The sequence below is a fragment of the Carex rostrata genome, chromosome 1 (genome assembly GCF_964058835.1).
Source record: "Carex rostrata chromosome 1, lpCarRost1.2, whole genome shotgun sequence".
Lineage (NCBI taxonomy): Eukaryota > Viridiplantae > Streptophyta > Magnoliopsida > Poales > Cyperaceae > Carex > Carex rostrata.
Window position 1 is genome coordinate 2,041,633 of NC_135918.1, and position 21,983 is coordinate 2,063,615.

Genomic DNA, 21,983 nt, shown 5'->3' on the forward strand with positions numbered 1-21,983 from the left:
GCTTGGAGACCAAATTTTATATTTTTTGGAATTTTTTTACTATTTATTAAGCATTTTTAAAAATTGCTGTTTTGCTGTGAACAGTAAAATTTTCTGCACCATCAGATCAGCGACTTTCAAAATTGCTTAATAAATAGTAAAAAAATTCCAAAAAATGTAAAATTTGGTCTCCAGGCACATTTCAATATGGAGAACAAGATGAACGATTCGGATCGATGTTTTGAACTTTAAAATCGCTATATATATATATATATATATATAGAGAGAGAGAGAGAGAGAGAGATGAGCTACGGTGAGTTGCGAAGTAAAGCGACTATTTTACTTCACACTCATATTTAAAATTTTAAAGTTCAAAACGTCGATCCGAACCATTCATCTTGTTCTCCATATTGAAATGTGCTTGGAGACTAAATTTTTCATTTTTTTGAATTTTTTTACTATTTATTAAGCCACTTTGAAAATCGCCGATCCGGTGGTCCAGAAATTTTTACTTTTTACCCGGATTTTTAAATTTTCAAAGTGGCTTAATAAATAGTAAAAAATTCCAAAAAATGTAAAATTTGGTCTCCAATCACATTTCAATATGGAGATCACATCTAACGGTTCGAATCAACGTTTTGAACTTTGAAAATGAAGATATTATGTGAAGTAGAAACGCATTTTACTTCGCAACTCACCGTAGCCCATCTCTCTCTCTATATATATATATGGTGCTACTAGTACTACTCTAGCTGAAAATGTAGTTTTCATTTGTCAGAATTAAGAAGGTTAAAACTCATTTGAAAGAAAATATTACGTAGATATTAATAATATGAAAAAAAAAATTGTAGAGATTTTGCAGTCCCTGCAGGAAGTTATCTTTCTGCATTTAATTTTCGGTGGTCCTCCGTGGGTACAATGCGGGTACAGTGATGCGGGTACTATTATCTTCACGCTACAGTACCCGCACAATAAATAATTGTTCACCTCATAGCTATAAATACTTCCGTACATAGATATTAATATTTTAGGTAAAAAATTCGAATTATGGAATTTTTGCGATCCCCACAAAAAATTATCTTTTCACATTTAATTTTCAGCAAATCTGGACCATAAAAAAACAGCGATTTTCAATAAATCTAAAGAAATAGTAAAAAAATTCTAAAAAATGTAAAATTTGGTCTCCAAACACATATTAATATGGAGAACAAGATGAACGGTTCGGATCGACCGTTAGAATTTTAAAAACTCGAAATCCGAGCCGTTACATGGAGGGGCTCTATGCTATGCATAGCATGCTAGCATATTCCTATATATATATATATATATATATATATATATAGAGTTAGGCTGGGGTGCTATGGATAGCATAGAGGCCTCTATGCTACGGCTCAATATTCGAGTTTTCAAAATTCAAATGATCGATCCGAACCGTTCATCTTATTCTCCATATTAATATCTGCTTGGAGACCAAATTTTACATTTTTCTGAATTCTTTTACTATTTATTAAGTATTTTACAAAATTGTTGATCCAACGGTGGCTGCACAAAACAGTAAAACCGTTGGATTAGCGATTTTCAAAGTGGCTTAATAAATAGTAAAAAAATTCAGAAAATTATAAAATTTGGTCTCCAAGCATATATTAATATGGAGAATAAGATGAACGGTTCGGATCGACCGTTTGGATTTTGAAAACTTGAATATTGAGCCGTAGCACGGGAGGCCGCTATGCTATCCATAGCACCCCAGCCTAACTCTATATATATATATATATATATATATATATATATATATATATATATTTCTATGAGCAAAGGAGATGCGAGACGTGCCTATCAGTCTAATATATATATATATTTCTATGAGCAAAGGAGATGCGAGGCATGTGCCTATCAGTCTATATGGACTTCCAACAAAAATGTGCCTTCCAAATTTTGTTCGTTCTTATCCTTTGCCATAAGAAAATATATTTTTTACAAAAATAAGATATTTACTACAAGAATCTATATAAAGAGGGTGACAAAAAACCGTGCGCAAGTCCTCGGAGATACCCGAAAATATACAAGTACGTTCTTAGCAACCACATTCTTAATTATATTTCACGGGAGTAATTCTTATTTCTGATTAGTATCAGCGTTGTTAAATATCGAGTTATGTTTCATTCAGTGTTGTAAATAACGGTATGCGGTTGTCGGAAGATATAATACCGCCAAGTGATTAATAGAGAATAATCAGGAATAATCGGTCCTAATCGGAAATAATCGGTCGATTAGTTGAAAAAAAATCCATAACGGTTTGATTACTACCAACAACTAATCGGCTGATTAATTGACCTAAACAAACGTTTTTTACAACACTGGTTTCATCGGCTAATCAAAAGCTCGAGTGCTGATTTTTAATAATCATTTAATTACATATCAAATATAATCATAATAATTATAATTATTATTATCATTTATATTTAATATTTAAACATATCCGTTTATTATGTAATAAACTAATTAACAAAAAAATTACACTATTGTATTTTTGTCAGCTCTTCATCTAGGACATCATAATTACCAATGTTCTTAAATGCGGCCGTATGCACTATATATGTGTATGCGATGATCTTTCACATATAAAATCTCATGAGATCACATTCATGTATTTTTTAATATGCGGACCGCATATGTAGATTTGAAAAAGTCAAAAAATTATTTTGCATTGGATGAGATTATAACACATGATAAGAGCACAAACACTAGCTTAGACAAGTTTTGTGAATTGTAATATAAATTAGTTTTTATTTTATTTATATTTTTTAACAATGCATAATAAAATTGCATATGTACTTCCATATACAAATTCGCATAAAAGATCATATGTCTCATATGTAGTATGGAGTGGTCTTCCATAAAATATAAGAATAAAAGTATCCATCTTCAGATGAACAACACAATGTGCAACAAAAAATCTATATAGAAATCTATACCCAATGTGCAACAACACAATGAACAACACATCGTATTTTAAAATATTAATAATTACTCACATTCTACGTCTAGATAAGCAAGTTTAAGCGAATTCATTTTTCTCAAAACATAACAAGTTTCCAAAATAAAGTTTAAGCGAATTCATTTTTCTCAAAACATAACAAGTTTCCAAAATAAGATAAAGTGCGGTACTTATAATTTATAATTTTCTATTTTGACGGTTTGATAGTACCAGTAATCAAACACGAACGCTATCTGATATTCCGAAGAAGTACTATCTAATTCAGAGTCCAAAGTAAAGAACCGATGTGAATTTTGAATTTCAATAACAATCCTTTTTTTAATTACTTCAGTAGTTATGTGGTAATTAGATATTAAGATCCGGGCTTTTATGAATAATTAGACATTTATTTGTCTAGCCTTAATGCAACAGCGGTGAGCAATAATGTCAAAGTCAAAGATCCGGCTCAGATCCTGTCAATGAGATTCCAATGGTTTTTATGATTAAAAAGTTAAGGGCTGAATTTGATAATAGCAGGTGTTGAATTTATAATGCCTTGTTGACAGCTTGATATGTAGGTACTCTGTTCAATCGTGCCTGAATGCCAAATTTTGTTTTGTTCCGGAATTTATTACAGTTTTTTTCTATTCCGATAAAATAAAATAAAAAAGAAAGGAAACGATTAATTGTATTTAGCAGAGAACTAGTATTTAGTCTAGTAACAAATGTACATGATCTCTATTTGAGAGGTTATGGGTTCAAAATCTTTTGTTATAATAATAAGGGTATTAAATAGTTGGGTGAGCATTATTTGGATGAGTGGAAAGCCACATCACTAGAACAGCACGTTTCTTTGAAATATCATCCGTCAAAAAATAAAATAAACAAGGTTATAAATTGGAATTACCTGATTGAAAGAATAAAATTACTCTATTTTTCTGTTTACCTCTATGCTTGCAATTTTTCAAAATCCTAGAAGGGTTTTTGCTTGTTCGGGTGCTATTGGTGCCTTGCTTGTAGTGTTTTGGCACATGGTGTACCTTGTGGTGCTCTCTAAGTCTTAGGATGCCGAGAGGTAAGGCGTGCCGACCTTGGTATCGGCCCCTTTTTACTTGCCTTCTTGTTGCGAGTTGCGAGTTGCTCTTTTTTCGGGTAACTCTTAAGCACACCCATTTTTATTTGTTGTTGTCTGTTCTTTTATTTTAACATATTATGAATTGAATTTGCAGCTTATTGAGATGTTCTTAAATGTACAATATCTTACATGATATACTTAACATTTTTATAGGATGTATTTAATAGTTTCATGCAATAATTTTATACAATTTTTGACCTAAATATTCAATAGTTTTATAGGATGTATGAGTTATTTTACAGGTTTCACATATCAGTTATTTTACAGGTTTTATGCAATAGTTGTTCAACTTGTTTACAGAATTTTACAATTGATTTACAAAATTAGGACTTGAAGTTTTATTAATTATTGATATTAATTTTTCTTTAAGTAAAATCAAGTTAGAAAAATGTTAAAATTTGCGCTATCTCTACAATTTGATCACCGAGATGCCTCTAACTTTCACACAGGTAATTTTTTAACTTATAAGTTTATGATGTAATTCCTATTTGCCATAAATAATATGCCACAAATAGTCTTCCAAATTTGACATTGAAGTAAGTGCGTTCTTCTAGAAGGATTATGCTCGAAATTCGCATCAACGACTGAGATTTAATCCAACCAAAATAGTCCACAGATTGAATTTGTGGGCTCGTGCGGCCTCCTTGCGTAGCCGCATGCAGTATAGTTTAGGCAGCATGGTTCCTGACTTAGCATATTTTTTGTGTTTTTCACCATTTTGTATGTTTTGCACTTCGTATGAGGTGTTGCATGCTCCATATGATGCCTTATTTTGACATTACCTTAAAAAATAACCTAAATATGACATTTTTGTTATGTTTTCGACCTAAATATGCAATTTTCTCCTAAATATGCCAAAATAGCCTAAATACACGTTTGCGGTAAATAATTCAAAAAAATAGCTACTTTGCATATGCTTTTTCACCATTTTGCGTACTTACAAGTAGTGATTTTCGCTATATATTGACGTTATTAGCTAATAACCATATATAGGTTCGTGCGAGCCGCATGGCATTTGATGCGGTGACACAAAATATCTTTTTTAAGTTGCCAGATAGACAAAAGTTTGTGTGGTCCGTACGGATTTTGATGCAGTCGCACAAGACACTATAAATTCAAGAAAGTTGGTTATTCAGAGTAAAGACGGCTATGTAGACGCGTCTAGCGTACGGCTATACAAAATTGCTCAAACTCGTAACTCGCTCATTTATAACTCAAGTCAGTTCCAACTCGAGTTGACTAACTCGTATAATAAATGAGTTGAGTTTGAGCATATCTCAACTCACTCATTAACAACTCAAGTTACACAAAATTCATCACAATAAATCTCATGCCCTTCTAAATGACTCCTAAGCTATTCTTTGGATTGCTTGTTTTGTTAGTTGTCTTGTTAATTATGTTTGAATTGTTTGTGTTTAGATAAACTCTTACTAAACTATTTTAATTATTTGTGTTTAGATAAACTCTTACTAGTATATATATAACTAAAGAAATTGACTTGGTCAAACGAGTTATGAGCCAACTCGAGTTGACTTTACAGCTCGTTATTGTCATCCCAACTCGAGTTAACTCGCTTATTAACTAAATAAGCTGAGCACGAGTTGGAGGTAACTCGCTCAAAGTCAACCTATTTACAACCCTAGTCCGGTGGTTTATGAGTCCACACCCGCAGTGCCAGATATGTTACCATAAGAATGGGTCCCCAAGACACAAGATGCAAGACAACTCAGATTTATGAACAACCACAATTTTATAGATCTGAGTATCTTCTCTTCTTCTTCCATCATCAAAGAAGATGATATCTCTAAGGCCAAATCTTATTGTCTTTGAAGACCTATTCCTATGGCCATACGACGAACTGACAAGAATGGCTTCTTGCTATTAGAGTCTAATTTCGTGCTTACGGAGACGGTAGACGATCTCTCAAATGATTGAGTTATTCCATGAAAACATCCATAGAATCATGTATTATGTTCTGCATTTTAGTTTTATGATATGATTTTGTCGGCTTTGACATAGGATGGTCCTAAGATTAATGTGAGGATTATTTTTTGTTCTCTGAAATGTAAGTGTTTGATATTTAAATAAGACGTAATTGTTTGGATTTTATGATCTCCAACAAAACTTTGGTAAATTGATCAAATGGATTTCGTTGAAGATTGCTTGGACAATTTTGAAATTTGTGTGGATCAAATATACAAATTTTGTATATTTTAACGTGAATCAAAAAGGCTTCGACCACTCATTGACCAACTCCCATTAGTCTAGCGTGACGAAGTCTCGATCGGTAAATACTAGTGTATGAATAAAACCCGTTAAGGGTATACCCGCCCGTACCCGCCCGTACCCGCCAGCTAGGGTACCCGTGCCCGAGCCCAGGTATGGGTCGGGTACTCGGGTATGCGGGTACGGGCAAAAATCGGACCGGACCCGTTATTTTGGACCAATACCCGACCATACCCTACCCGAGTTTACCCGTACCCGACTAAACCCGTACCCGTATACCCGAGTTACTGTTCATCCCATTTCAAAATTCAAAAATTCTGATTTTTTTCCCCCCCAAACCAACAAAAAAAACCAGAAAAAAAGGAAAAAACCAGAAAAAAACCAGAAAAAAACCAAAAAAAACAAAAAAAAACAAAAAAACCAGAAAAAAAAACAGCAAAAAAAATAAAATAAAATAAATACCCGTACCCGCCCTACCCGTACCCGTACCCGCCTTACCCGTCAAGGGTACACGGGTAAGGGTATAGGGCGGGTAGGGTATGGTTTTTGAAAACTATACCCGCCATACCCGTACCCGAATACCCTTCTACCCGAGTATACCCGTACCCGAGTTGTACCCGTACCCGAGTCGGGTATACCCGGGGTACCCGTACCCGCCCGAGTATTAGAACACTAGTAAATACTAAATACTAGACTAGCTAGCTATTAGTCTATTCCAATCGTGCCATAGATTAGCCGACGAGAATTTTTTTTGGTCTAAAAGGCACTAAATAGCAAGGGCACTATGTCATCCAATTGCAAGAGAACCGTATTCGCCGATTTATAAAAAAGTAACGACTATGATAATTTATATAGTGAGAGAAAAAGTTGGATCAAGTGCAATTTTTAATTTATACTCTCTTTTATGAAAACCAAAAAGTCCATAAGTTAATTAGCAGGCGTGATATATCAGGCATCATGGCGTCATTGACTGCCATATCTGGATAAATTTTAGGGGCATGTCGCCGTCAGCATCCGTGTACATGCACGGATCTTATGCATAGGTTTTTATTTAGAGGAGGTTGGTGAATATTTCCTATTTAATCGTGAATAATAATTAAAATTGTTTAATATGAAAGTTTTTAAGATTACTATATAGCTTTGATAGATGCTCAAAAACGTATAGATCATGTTTGATTGTGGCTTAAAGGGTGAAATAAGGAGTTTAGATCTCGTTATTCCACCAAACGAGTATTAATTAAGTCAGACTAAGATGGTATAAATCGATCTTTAGGCCGGTCTAAATTAAACTACCTCACATGGTGGTTTAATTTTGTTCCACCTCGTGACCTAACTTGAATTATTATAATAATATTTTGTTTGTATATAATTAATATATTATTATTAATAATTATTATGTTATATTGTTAATATATTAAATAATTATTATATAATATTGTAATATATTATAGTTATTATTAATATATTAATATTATGTAATTAGTATCTTATTAACGATATATAACTATATAATTAATATGTTATATTGTTAATATATTAAATAATTATTATAATAATATAATAATATTTTATAGTTATTAATAATATATTAATATTATATAATTAGTATCTTATTATTAATAATTATATAATTAGTATCTTATATTGTTAATATATTAAATAATTATTATATTAATATTATATAATTAGTATTTTCTTATTCATAATTATTATTAATATGTAATTATATAATTAATATGTTATATTGTATATATATATATTAAATAATTATTATAATAATATTATAATGTATTATAGTTTTTATTAATATATTAATATTATATAATTAGTATCTTATTATTAATAATTATTATTAATTTATAATTATATAATTAATATTGTTAATTTAATAAATCATTATTATAATAATATTATAATATATTAATATTATATAATTAATATCTTATTATAAATAATTAACTAATTTAGACTTGCAAAATTCTAGTCCTCTATCAACTCTAATCAAATAAGAAATACTTTAAATTATGATTTAATTTTAGACCTCAATCAAACATAAATAATTTAAACCGATTTAAATTGAAATAACACTTCCTTAGCTTCAAGTCACAACCAATTGTGAAAATAGAGCTTTATACAAGCTTCTGGATTATACTCTCTAGTCTCTGCTCTGAGTAGAACTAGGGTGCTCTTAAACTCACCAAAGTTTTGGTGAGCTTAACTCTAAAACTCATCAAATCGATTTCAAATGACGAATTCGAATCGTTGAAACCTGCCTACCTTACGTGTGATGCATCTACATGTGAAATTTTTAAACATTCGAATTAATTTAGTATAAAGTCAAGCGGTCAAGAAACGTTAAAAAAAATGAATGCACTAAAATTAATTTATTAACCTTCTAATTTTGACCGCTTGACTTTATACTAAATTAATTCGAATGTTTAAAAATTTCACATGTAGATGCATCACACGTAAGGTACGCGGGTTTCAACGGTTCGGATTCGTCATTTGAAATCGATTTGATAAGTTTTAGAGTTAAGCTCACCAAAACTTTGGTGAGCTTAAGAGCACCCTAGTTCTACTCCTCTGCTCTCCTGTATATGCAACGTCAGATGATCAGATCTCACATGGTGGGCCCTACAGCGTTTTCTAGGTATGACGGACTGATGTCGATCAAATAACTAAGGTTCTTCCGCTACATTAACGATGTGGTGGGTGAAATCGTCATATCAATGGGCTGTTCAGCAATAAGAAATTAAGATTTTTTAAGATTTAATTTTTTTTTTTTTTTTTTTACTTCTTTAACTGTTTATTTCTATTAAATATCAATTTCTTAGTGCAGATTAAAATTATTTTCTTTAACTTCTTTTTGTCCGAATTTTAATCATCTGCTCAAATATTAAAGTACATGTACATCTTCCTTTAACTTTCTTAATTTTCACTCACGGATTATGACAACCGAATATCAATTCCTTAACAATTTTTGAATTTTTAATCGTTGGCTCTTAATCCCTTATTACCGAACAGTCCTAATAAATTTGAAAATAAGAAACAATGAGCATATGCCCGCATTAGTGCCCTAACAGACTAAATTTTGGTCACGCCGAACACACCTGATGTTTATTCTTGATAATTATGTACATGTTTGTCAATTGTTTTATGCAAATTAAAAAGATTAGATGTATATTATGTCGATAAATATGTTGGAATTCAATTACGGCAGATTCGGATTATTTACTAATACTTTTAATCAATAGAGACTAAATTTCAAGTTAGATAATTACTGAAATTAATTGATACTCTCAAGTTATCATGTACATACTCTTAATAAACGAAGAGAAGACTTATGCGCAGATAAAAAGTTCGGAATTAGTATACATGCAGCATATTGTCTCAATATTTTATTAATATTTTTAGTCTATATAGAGACTACATTTTAAGTCTCAAGTACTTTCATCAAAATTTACACAAACTAATTTTGTTAGAATACATCAATTTAAAATTGATGTATTCAAAGTACTTGTGTAAATATTTCTTTATATATTGCATATTATTGAAGAGTGACGCTATGGTACTATATATGCATAGCACATATTAGTTTTTAGTTTTTTTAATTGAAAATATTCACAATCTATAATAATGACGTTCGAAATAACTATTTTTATATTAAATGGTGCTTGGAGGCCAAATTTTATATATTTAATAATTAAATTTTCGGTACTTATTTAAAATAGGTATAAAATCATTATTTTCAAAAGATTATGAACAATTTAAAAATAAAAAATGTACCTAACCGTTAAGTTAAATCCGATTCATTTGTTGTATATTAGTACGAATTTGAAAGAACTATATATGAGCTTGGGTTGAAGTAGTTGAAACGGTGGCGTCGGCTGACGGTGTTTAACTTGGTCGGCCGCATTCTCTGCATCACCTTGCGTTTAAGTTTGACGTCGGACCATCAAATCAACTACTACAAAAATTTGACTCAGAGATTGATGCCGACGACCAAGTTAATACACAAACACCGTCAAAAATTTCATGTTAATTAGTTACAACTCCGCTGACTTGCATATATACTTCTATGTAACTAAAATTGCAATTATTATCCTGAAAGACCCGATTTTTTTAAAAAATACTCTAATATTAAATAAAATTAATAAAAATAACCACGTTATCCCTAAAATTTTAAAAATACCCCCCCCCCCCCCCCCGCGGATATCATCCGCGCTCCGTAATATTTATTCCCCCCCGCGGATAATATCCGCGACCCGGATTAAATATTCCCCTCTGCGGATTTTTTCCACGACCCGATCCCTTCCCTTCCCCTTCTACGCCGCCCCTGTGCTCTCTCCTCCCTCTCTGTCTCCTCACAGCGCCCCCCTGCACACATTTGTTTCGGCCTCCTCTCTCTTTTCCGCCTTCACTGGACCCACCCACCCCTCTTCTCTCTTTTCCACCTCACTAGAGGCAGCCCCACCCGTCCCGAAGCCCCACCAGCCGCCCCCCTGTCATCTCCACTGTCGAGGCGACGAGCCACCAATCGAACTGCACTTGAAGCTATCTCGGGATAAAGGTAAACCCTTCTCTCGAATTTGTTGTGTTGAATCGAATTGATTGGTTATCGAGGCGGGTTGTTGATTTTCCCAAGACGATCAAAATGACGATTGCTTAATTAGTGTATGCATGCCGGGTTAATTTGTGCTTAATTAGTGTATGTATGCATGCCGGGTTGATTTTCCCCAATCGAATTGATTGCTTAATTTGTGCTTGTATGCATGCCGGGTTACCATGGTTGATTTACACATTATGTATAGGATTATAGGGATTTTTTATGACATGTTTGATTTATTTGTAAAGAATTATAGTGTGGCAATTGTGCTTGTGTGCATGTGCAGTTATCATGGTTAATTTTTCTGATATGGTTGATTTACACATTATATATAGGATTATAAGGATTTTTTATGACATGTTTGATTTATTTGTAAAGAATTATAGTATAGCATTTGTGCTTTCCTGCATGATTAATTGCCTTATAAAATTTAGTTAAAGTGACTTGTAAAATTCCTGCGTGATTAAATGTTATATTGTAATGTTTAGGGATGTGCATATTTATTAAAAGAGTGAGGCTATGATAATATGCATATTACGGATCTACCTGTGCTATGAATTCATATCTCTATTTTTTTAGGTAGGTAAAAAACCACTGTTTTTGGACGGCGGCAATTATTTTTTCTACCTTGATACAAATAAAGGAGTACAATTATTTGATAGTGATAATATTGACGATAAGATTAAAACAATTTGAATGAAATTGAAAATATATTATAGGTATGTCATATTGTCATTTGACGTAGATATTATAAAGTATTTGAAATTTGAAGTGACCTGATACACGACGAAACATAAATCAACGCTCATCATTCTTTATAGACATGATATGTGGATAATATAATTAAATCATGCTTATAAAGACAAAAACATATATTTAATTCAAAGTTTTTTTTTTGTGAAAATTAGTCGTTCAACCTTTTTTGCAGATGTGAAAGGTTACGAATTCTAACTTTTTTCTTAGAAAGTTGTTGGATATAATAACTTTTTTGTAATAAAATAGTCAATTATATTTAAATATATATTTTGAATGTCATTTGAACTAGAATTTACACTAGAATTATCATTTGAACTTGAATTTAAATTGCATTTAATAGTAAATATTTTGGGTCCAATAATTCGGTTCCAAATAGATAACTCATAACTTGTTTGTAAATTTTTGTGTCTGATCCAGATTCGAAATTAGCGTATTTTTTCCAATAGTATTATGTCTGATCTAGCTCCTGACTCTCTGTTAATTCGGCATGCAAAAACTTCCAACAGAGGATCACCGGACCTCACAACCTTCCTAAGCAGGCCTCTAAATGCTCCTTCATCTCGCAATGTGATTCTGAGATACTTTCCTGCTTGGAGCATACGGGCCTGTATTTCTAATTTTCAGTGATTCCTATTGTAGCCACTCGCTTCATAAATAAGCGAATGCAACTCCTCGAATGAGAAATTTTCTTCAACCCAATACGTATTTACTGGAGGTTTGGAGTAACGTACACCATATTGATAATTTATGAACTTCCCTCCAAAATGTACTGAAATTCCAATAGACATGGCCAATGAACTACATTCATAAATGTCAAATATTTGGTCATTTTACTGATTTAAATTGTCAACAGTTGAGAACAGTATATATGAACAGTATTTCTACAGTGATTGAACAGTACATATGAACAGTATTTAAACAGTGATTGAACAGTATTTAGGAACAGTATTTCTACAGTTAATGAACAGTACATATGAACAATATTTAAACAGTGATTGAACATTATATACGAACAATATTTAAACAGTATAGGAACAGTAATTGAACAGTACATATGAACAGTGCGTGAACAGTGAACAAACAGTAGGTGTGAATAGTACGTGAACAGTGCGTGAACAGTAAATACGTATACGTACATGTATATGACCAGTGCATGAAAATAAAATACATACACATAAATAGTAAATACGTATATGTATATGAACAGTGCATACCTGATTTACCAGCTGAACAAATGTGTCTCCTTCTTTTCCTTCTCCCTCTCTTCTTCTCCTTCCTCTCTTCTTCTCCTTCCTCTCTTTCTCCTTCTCCTTCTCCTTCTCTCTCTGACTTCTCTCTGATCTTTCATATTTATAACAAAAAATTGTGCCAAAAAAATAAATAAATAAAAGGGTCGGGTCGCGAAAAAAATCCGCGGGGGGGAATATTTAATCCGGGTCACGGATATTATCCGCGGGGGGAATAAATATTACGGAGCGCGGATAATATCCGCGGGGGTTGGGGTATTTTTAAAATTTTAGGGATAACGTGGTTATTTTTATTAATTTTATTTAATGTCTGGGTATATTTTAAAAAAATCGGCTGAAAGACTTTTAGACTGCATATATATGAGTTGAACTAGGTGTTCTTAAGTTCATCAAAGGAGTTCTTGGTGAACTCAAATCTAAAATCCATCAAATCGGTTTCAAATGATGAATCCGAACCGTTGAAATCTGCTTACCTTACGAGTGATGCGTCTACATGTGAAAATTTTAAACATTTGAATTAATTTAGTATAAAGTCAAGCGGTCAAAAAACGTTCAAAAAATGAATGTATCAAAATTAATTTATTAAGCTTCTAATTACTTTATACTAAATTAATTCGAATGTTTGAAATTTTCACATGTAGACGTATCACTCGTAAGATAAGCGGGTCTCAACGGTTCGAATTCGTAATTTGAAGACAATTTAATAGGTTTTAGACTTGAGTTCACCAAAGGGCTTGGTGAACATAAGAACACCCTAGTTCTACTCCATATATATAATTTTTTTCTATGGACAATGAGCAATGAGGCAGACGGGTTCCAAAGAAATATAAAATTTAGACTTCAAACATATTTTAGAATAGAGATTATGTTGAACAATTTGAATTGATTGTTTAGATTTTTTACAACAAAAATAAAAATTCAAAGTATAATTGGAGCACAGATATAATTGAACTTGTTAACCCTACTCTTATATATTTAATTATATATTTAATGTAATATTATTTTCTTCTTATTCTCTTATTTATTTAACTAAAATTTAAAAAAAATTGAGATGAAATTGCAGATGTATTGTCGGCCGACAAAAAGTTCCAATGTTCTGTATATTGTAAGGTGGTATGATTGGATAGATGTGTTCTCATGTTCTGGTATTAGGATTTAGGATATGTGCACATGGATGACGATTTGAGATATATATCGGCCTTATTTTTTTATTAGAGATATATCAGGATTACAGATAGAACATGCACCCGGCCGAAATTGCTTTTGTCTATTTTGGTTTAGGGATCCAAAATTTGTCCGGTATAGGTTGGCCTGATTCTCATAAAAGCTGTGATTCCTGTGAATCTTTTATCTATGATCAAAATATCTATCTATTGGACCAGTTTGGCGATTTCGGGTTCTTTTATTTATCTTATAATTGCTTATGGATAAGCGTTACAGGCAGGGAGGTAATGTTGCCAGCAGATATATACAAGTTAATTTTCTTCTTTCATTATTTAGTTATTTATTTTGAGACGGGAATTTTTCCGAATGGCTTTGAACAAGAGTTCTCTCCAAAGTATTTCTTTACCGTTTGATTTAATTTCATCAAAATCTTATCAAAATTTGCTATTTAATACTTGTGGAAGTTCTTCTGCCAACCCCTCAAAAAAAAAAATACTTGTGGAAGTTAAAGATGTCTCCGTTAAACAAATTCATTAGACAAATAAAGGAACTATTTCTTTCTACCTTTCTATATTAGACAAACAAAAAAAATGATTTTTTTCTTCCTTCTAGTTGATTAGGATCAAATAACTTAAAAAAACAAAGATTGAAACCATTGAAGCGAGGCATTGAGTGAATGCTTTACGGCTATGGTTAGATTTACTTTAGGGGCCCAGTGAATAGAGATGTGTGCACTAATTCGAATTAGATTCAAGTCGTGACAGGGAGCCCATTTCAGAAGGGCACAAGCCCATGTCCGAATGGCGATGGAAAATGAATAGAATTTGTTGTGTATTTTTTTTTTTTAGGAGCTATTTGATCCGAATCAAGTAGGAAGAAGAAAAAATCATTTTCTTGTTTGTCTAATAGAGAAAAGGAAGAAAATAGTAGTTTCTTTATTTGTCTAGCGGAAGCATTTTAACTTCCGTAAGTATTAAATTACAGATTTTGATAAGATTTTGATTAAATTAAATCAAACGGTCAAGAAACGCTTTGGAGAAGACTCTTGTCCAAAGCCATTCGGACAAATTCCCGTCCATTTATTTTTGGGAAAGGATCTAAAAGATAATGTAGCTGCTGAAGTCGGTATACTTTCTGCGCGTGTGAACTTTGAACTGTGAGCTCCTCGCCTCCTTGAGCAGTCTCTATTGCAGTTTGGTGTTTTTTTTTTCCAATACGAAAGGGGAAGTGTTAAATTCGACTCAAACCACTTATTGCACATGCTTATTGTTGGTAGTCTATTCTTAGACTTTCTTTTTAAAGACTAAGGTGCAATAGTAGGATCCGATTGACCGAGTCTTAATTTGCTGAGAACCCAGGAGGTACTGTTTACTTTTCTTTTTGTTTTTCTTTTTTTTTAATGAAAAAACGTAATGTCCATTTCATTAAAGAAATAGATATTTTACAATCACAACAGTTCACGTAATTGAAAGATGTAAATTCCTAATACCACTTACTGCTTACTTTTTAGATATTGCTGATTATTATCCACAAACGATTTAAGACAGACATGAACTATGACAGAATTAGAAAATTTATATATAGGAGAACTGAAACATAAAATATATCATATTTTATAACTATTGAAATTTGAATTCAAGTCTACAAAATAGAGTTTGAAACACTACACTACATGCACACATTCAATTAAATTTTAATATAATAAAAAAAATTATGTCATAAAAATAACTAATTAGGTACTCATGGACGTTTAGATCCGCCTCCAGACGTAGATCTTTGGAAGAGAAAAATCCTAAAATATTTTCATGACATAGACATCAAAACGTAATAATTTGTGGTGGATTGGATTAGTTGTAAATTGTGAATAACGATACAAATAGCTTACCTAAGCAATTGAATTGAATCGTAAAATTCATATTTTGAATTGTAAGATTCTAAAACTCTATTAATTGTTGTCGTTTGTAGTGCTCTCATGATAATATTCAGGTGGTCTTTAGTTTAGATATAAATACTACCCTTTCAACATTTGCAACATTACTAGGAGAAGCCACCGATGTAGTAGTACAGCTGGTAGCGGCATAGTTCTTCTCTTAAAAGAACATAGGTTGGAATCCAATTTGTAAAATGAGATCCTGAAATGCGTATGATGTGAGTGTGAGTTGGAAACTTATGGATCTTTATAAAATAAAATAAAAAATTGAAAAAAAAAAAAAACATTACTGGGAGAATACAAATATTAAGAGAAATCAAGTTTTGAAGGAATCCGTATCCTCTCCAGTATTGCAGAGATTCAATTTCAACTAATTTGGTATTCGGGCTGCAATAGGGGGCAGTATTTTTGGGCTTTGAGATTCGTGCCAAGTTAAAAAGAATGGTTCCGATCTAGTAATTGTAAAAGATTCTCTTATCAGGTATTGGAGAGGATGTGAATTCGTTTTGAAGGGGGCATTAGGAAAGAAATGAGAACACGGGCAGGAGAGTGACCGTAAGTAATTGTCCTGGGTTTGAGCCCAGTACAGCATGCGGGCTTTATTTTTCGGCCTTTTGGTCCAAAGACTCCAAACTACAATACTTCTCTGGCAAATGAGAACAAGCGGGGAGAAATCAAGGTTGTGAAACCCATTAACAATTAATGCTTGTGTCCTAAAAATGCAATGCAAAAATTACAAGTTGGTTCCGTTACCAAAGAAATAAAATACTACTTAATAATCAAATAAAGCTACAAATTTAAGTGCACTTCATTACAATCCCACCTCGAGCTTTGAGTTTCTTAAGACAAAAGACTAAATTAATCTGAACTAATACAATAGGCAAACCCTAAGAAAAGATTAATTGATTATGACGTAATCAATAAATGCCCTTCCAAGAAAACCCTAAGAAAAGCTTTGAGTTCGCAAAGCCGGGGCATGAGATTCCATGGCTTAATAGGCTGCAGTGGCAATACTGTCATGGCCGAACCGTGAAACCTCACAATTAGTTGCGAAGATATGAGATGATTTATATTTCGGTGCACCACCCATAACCGGCATGTTCTTTCGCACATCCATCTTGTTGACGTAGCCGGGCCTATATGTCTGTCCCAAAACGCCTTGCACATCATCAGTTAAGCTGTAGAACTTAAACCCTAGGTCTAGGTGGGCCAGGCTGTCATTCTTGCCCACCCCATAGTTATGGATTCTTGAATCCTCTTCAGTGATTGGCAATGCGTCCGCCATTATTTTAAATTTTCCTTTGAGCTCGAGGACTACCCCGTTGGATGCCTTACTGCGTGATACTGACAGCCTAGGCACAGCAGCAGACACCCACCTCGCACTTTTTTCAAGTGGAAGGGAGACAGCCCGTCCGTCGAAAGTAATGTTGAGGTGGTCCATGTCATCATTCCATACAACGGTTTTTTCGGCACCAACAAATAGCTGATGATTATCAAAGAGTATGCCTAGGGATTGAATCCAGGTAAAGTCACGCTTGATTGACGGGTTATGGTTCCCGATAAAATGTGCATTAATATGGAGGTTAGAATCAGAAACAATGCAAAAGTCCTTGTTCTTGCGGCCGTGAAAATAAAAGGTGTTGCCGTCGCCACCATTGAAGCGAGGGTCACCGCATACATTGCCTGGAAGTTGGCACTCTGAATATATATTTATACAACACATAAAACAAAATGTTAAGTCAACTTTACTATTTATTTGAATGAAATTGAAAAGGGAGAAAATGAAAAAAAGTAGTTATTGATTAGCAAGACTACTCAAATTCAGCTATCTTAATTTGTACCAACAAAACTAATCATTAAAATACTTTGTACGTACTACGTACTGGTTTACACTTTACATTGCTGGAAATTAAACATGCAACAGAGAGGGTGCTTCTTTCCTTAAAAACAAATCATTTAAATAAATCACAGAGATTTTAATTTCAAAATATCACTTTTATGTCTAAGCTGTCTGTTTCTGTGGGTTTTTATTACAAGCGTGCCTACCTTAGTTGAAACCTTATGTTAAAACATATTGGTGTTGCACTGTTGCTTTTTTTTGTTTTATTTGAGTACTTAAATTAAGCAGCTAGTCTGCATATATTTCTACATTTTATTGTATCTATATATCTTGTATTGTTTCCATGTATGTATTGTGTAATGCAGAATTGCAATGGGTACTGTACAGCATGTAAACAAAACCACTTACTACATATAGTACGGCATGCAGGACAGAAAACCAAGCATTCATCGGCACACATTTTAGGGCATGCTACCTCACAGCCAGGTGCTTTCGATTTGGAATTCGCACAACCCGCCGCAAAAACACGGCTACCAAATGGCTGCACCGCAACATAGTCCGGAGGGAGTGGCTGGCCGGACACTTCGGTGATAACGACAAGCAGACCGGCACAGATCAAAAGAAATCCTAGCTTAGCCATGCTAGCTAGTACTGTTTTTTATGGTTTTGATTTCTGGCCTTCTGGGTGTGGATATAAATTAAGGTGATGTCTATGGCTATTTGTATGTTTGTATTTATAGTGCCCAAATATGGCACACAAAAGTGTAATTGACCAACTGGGAAGTAAATGTACGCGCGGTTTCATGTGTACGGTGGTTTTTTTTAAATAATGCTTCCGTCGGATCCAATCTAGTGCTGCAAATTGTGTTCTGTCAGATCTTTTTTATTTGGGTCAAATTAGCTAGCATGCATGTCCTGTAGACATCACCAATGTCGAATACCAAAAAAAAATATATTAGCTAAATGCAACATATAAATTTGGTGCTTTTGTTTTATATTTTGTAATTACTATTCCAATGTTCGGAGCACTTCTTGTAAGCAAAATGCAAACTATATATAAATTTAACTTTCACTCTTTAAATTAAAGGATTCATACTCCCCAGTCTCTTCCTTAAGGAGCCCTAAGATTCTGACTTAAATTTAGTAACTTAGGAGGATATAACTGAAAACAGCAGGAACAAAAATAAATTTGACCAGGCAATAGGAATATTTTGGGGAATACGTATTGCGCGTAGTCTTCCAAGCCCAGCTTAGGATACTCTTTCTTTTATATTGTCGGTCGACCTCTTTAAATTCACCAGTACTATATAATAATTAACACATTTACTTGTGACAATGTACAGATTCATTTTTTGCTTGAGAAAAGAATCAAAAGATATTGCTCGATCGATACATATTAATTATCAACGAAAATAAAGTGAAAGAAGATTTATCCAGTATACTGTAGTACTGTACACACATGCATCTTGTAATTTTAGTTTGAGAGGAATAAATTACTGATATAGTTTATCAATATATTAAGAGTGTATGGTACTATGCATATTACGATTTGGTCCGTAATACGGCTTAATATTCGACTTTGCAAAATCCTAACGGTCGATCCGAACCGTTCATCTTGTTCTCCATATTAATATGTGTTTGGAGACCATATTTTACATTTTTTGAAATTTTTTTACTATTTTTTTAGATTTATTGAAAATCACTGTTTTTGGATGGTCCAGAATTTTCAGATCAAGTGATTTTCTAAATATCTAAAAAAATAGTAAACAATTTCAAAAAATGTAAAATTTGATCTCCAAATACATATTAATATGGAGAACAAGATGAACGGCTTGAATCGACCATTATAATTTTGAAAAGTCGAATATTGAGCCGTATTACGGATCAACCCGTGATATGCATAGTACGTACCTTAGACTCACTCATATATTAAATAGCGTTAGAAAGAAAAGGTTTTGTAAATGAATCCATGTAACAAAAAGACAATTAGAATCAACGAAATACCATATGCTTCTATTTAATCAATCTGAATTTCATTGATTCTATACAAATTGTTCTTTAACGTACATCAGGAGCTGACTTTATTTACCAGCATTTAATTCTGGCGTTAGGATTCTGTGTCATCTAGTAAAGATGTCAGAATTCATCTCCTACCATGAATTTCTCAAAAACCGTGACTGATCCCATGTGTTTTATACCTAAAAAAGGTTCAATATTTCTGTCCCATAAAGCATTTAGTGTGTTGCTTAGTTTTTTAAAAAAAAAAAGGTTCTTTAACAAAAAAAATAAGAAAGATTAAATGTGTTATAACAGAAACCAATCTAGATTCAATTTTCACATCCAAAAGTATTCTCTGATGATTTCTGCAACATAGTGTTGAATAGAGCCTTTTGCTATGCTCGTTAATTGAACAATATAGATAATGTACATAACGATATAATAGTTATCAACTGGGAACTTAAACTTGTGCATTGAATTCTACAAAATATTTTGAAGAATTTTGATGATTTGACTATATTCATCTGGCGCGCCTAAAGTGGTAAATTTTTGTAGAGGTATTGCTCAAGTTATATGTGACAGAGACACTAATAAGTAAACTAATAATATGCAGTATATATATTGTGGGCCAGAGGGTTTTTAAAGCAGCCCAAGAAATAAATTAGTTTTAGCCCAAACTGGAGAGTTATGAGTCGGCCCAATATGAATCAAGTTCCCTCTTGGGTTATCTTGGTGTTGTCTGGCTAAAATTTTCCCTCGGATTTTTCTAGAATGTCCATTAGTCAACGATGACTGTTAGGTGATCTAGGACCCATTGTGCTTTCCCAGCACCGTGCACCTTATGTCCTATTGCTGACATGTCTTAAGACCATGCGTACGTAGATCCCATCATTCGCCAGACACATATGGTCTTTCTGAGTATGGTCTGTACTCCGTAGGCATTTCATTAAAGATCCCAAACAACTATGTTTCAAAAGCAACACTAATTTCTAGCACAGTATTCAAAAGCAATAATTATCCCTATACTAAATTGATTATGATTAATTCTAAATATCTCTGCTAACTGACTCATGTTTTTAGTTGTAAAACATCACAATTTCCTTTGACTTATTTCACTTACCTTTACTCTACAAAAAGCCATCTCTTAGAGACTAGCATTGGTGACTGATAAAATTGAATCAAGAATACAGGGCTAGAAGGATAAATTATTATCTTATAATGGAAACTTATTATTTTAAACTCAGTGCTATTCTCTATTCCTATTTACTGCCCAAGTCTATTTAAATTTCAGGAAATGGAGCAAATTATATATCTTCTCGCAAGTTTTTCGAAAAGTGGTAGAACACTGAAAACGGAGTTACGGATAATGAGTTATGCCCATTTGAAGTTTGGCTCACAGCAAAAACAGAGGCAGCACGCGGGCCGCGTAGAAAGCAGATAGCGCAAATATGGAAATTCCAGCTTTCGACATCTTTTTGTATTTTTGTCATATCTTGGTCATACGAATTTCGGTTTAGGCAAATAAAAGCTTGCTGGAAAGAGGATAACGAGATCTACAATTCTATGAATGTTATAAATCATAATTTGTAATGTGAAAGTCATAGGAACCTTTTTAGAAAGACATCAGCTGAAATTTATTGCCATATCTCATGAGATCTTGATTGATTCACCTTCCATCCTTGGTTGCTTGCTCTCCAAGTAACAAAATAGCTATAAATGAGAGGTAGGCAGCAGGAGGAAGGCTATCTTACCTTTTGGGGGATCTCCCCTTGGGGAGACCATCTCTGAGAGACCATCATTCTTCTCCACTTTGGTTCGAGGGCTTGGAAAGAAGAGGCTCGGCTTGGAACTTGTCTTCTGAGAGTTTTATCATTTCTTTCTTCTCTCTATTTGTTTTGTTTTATCTTTATCTATGTTAGTTTAGATCTTTTAGTTTCTAGGGTTACGATGTAGTCAGATACTCTGTTTTATATGCATGTTGTTTGAATCTGTGTTGAATATTTTTGTTTATTTGCTTGAGTACTATTTTAATTGCTTTGTTGAAATTGATTGAATGATTATTGTTGTCTACTATTAGATGTCTATAGCATCTTTTCTAGTATTTTGGCCTTGATGTTTCTTTCAA

The 21,983-nt window shown here is 32.9% G+C and overlaps 1 protein-coding gene across 1 annotated transcript; it reads right to left on the reverse strand.

The window, feature by feature from the left end:
* Positions 1 to 16,769: 16,769 nt before the first annotated feature.
* Positions 16,770 to 18,531, reverse strand: LOC144565026 (uncharacterized). Its single transcript, XM_078314638.1, has 2 exons — positions 18,269 to 18,531; positions 16,770 to 17,718 (listed from the first exon to the last, which is right to left on the reverse strand). The coding sequence occupies exons 1-2, from the start codon at positions 18,498 to 18,500 to the stop codon at positions 17,012 to 17,014; spliced, it is 939 nt and encodes a 312-aa protein (XP_078170764.1). The 5' UTR covers positions 18,501 to 18,531; the 3' UTR covers positions 16,770 to 17,011.
* Positions 18,532 to 21,983: the final 3,452 nt, after the last annotated feature.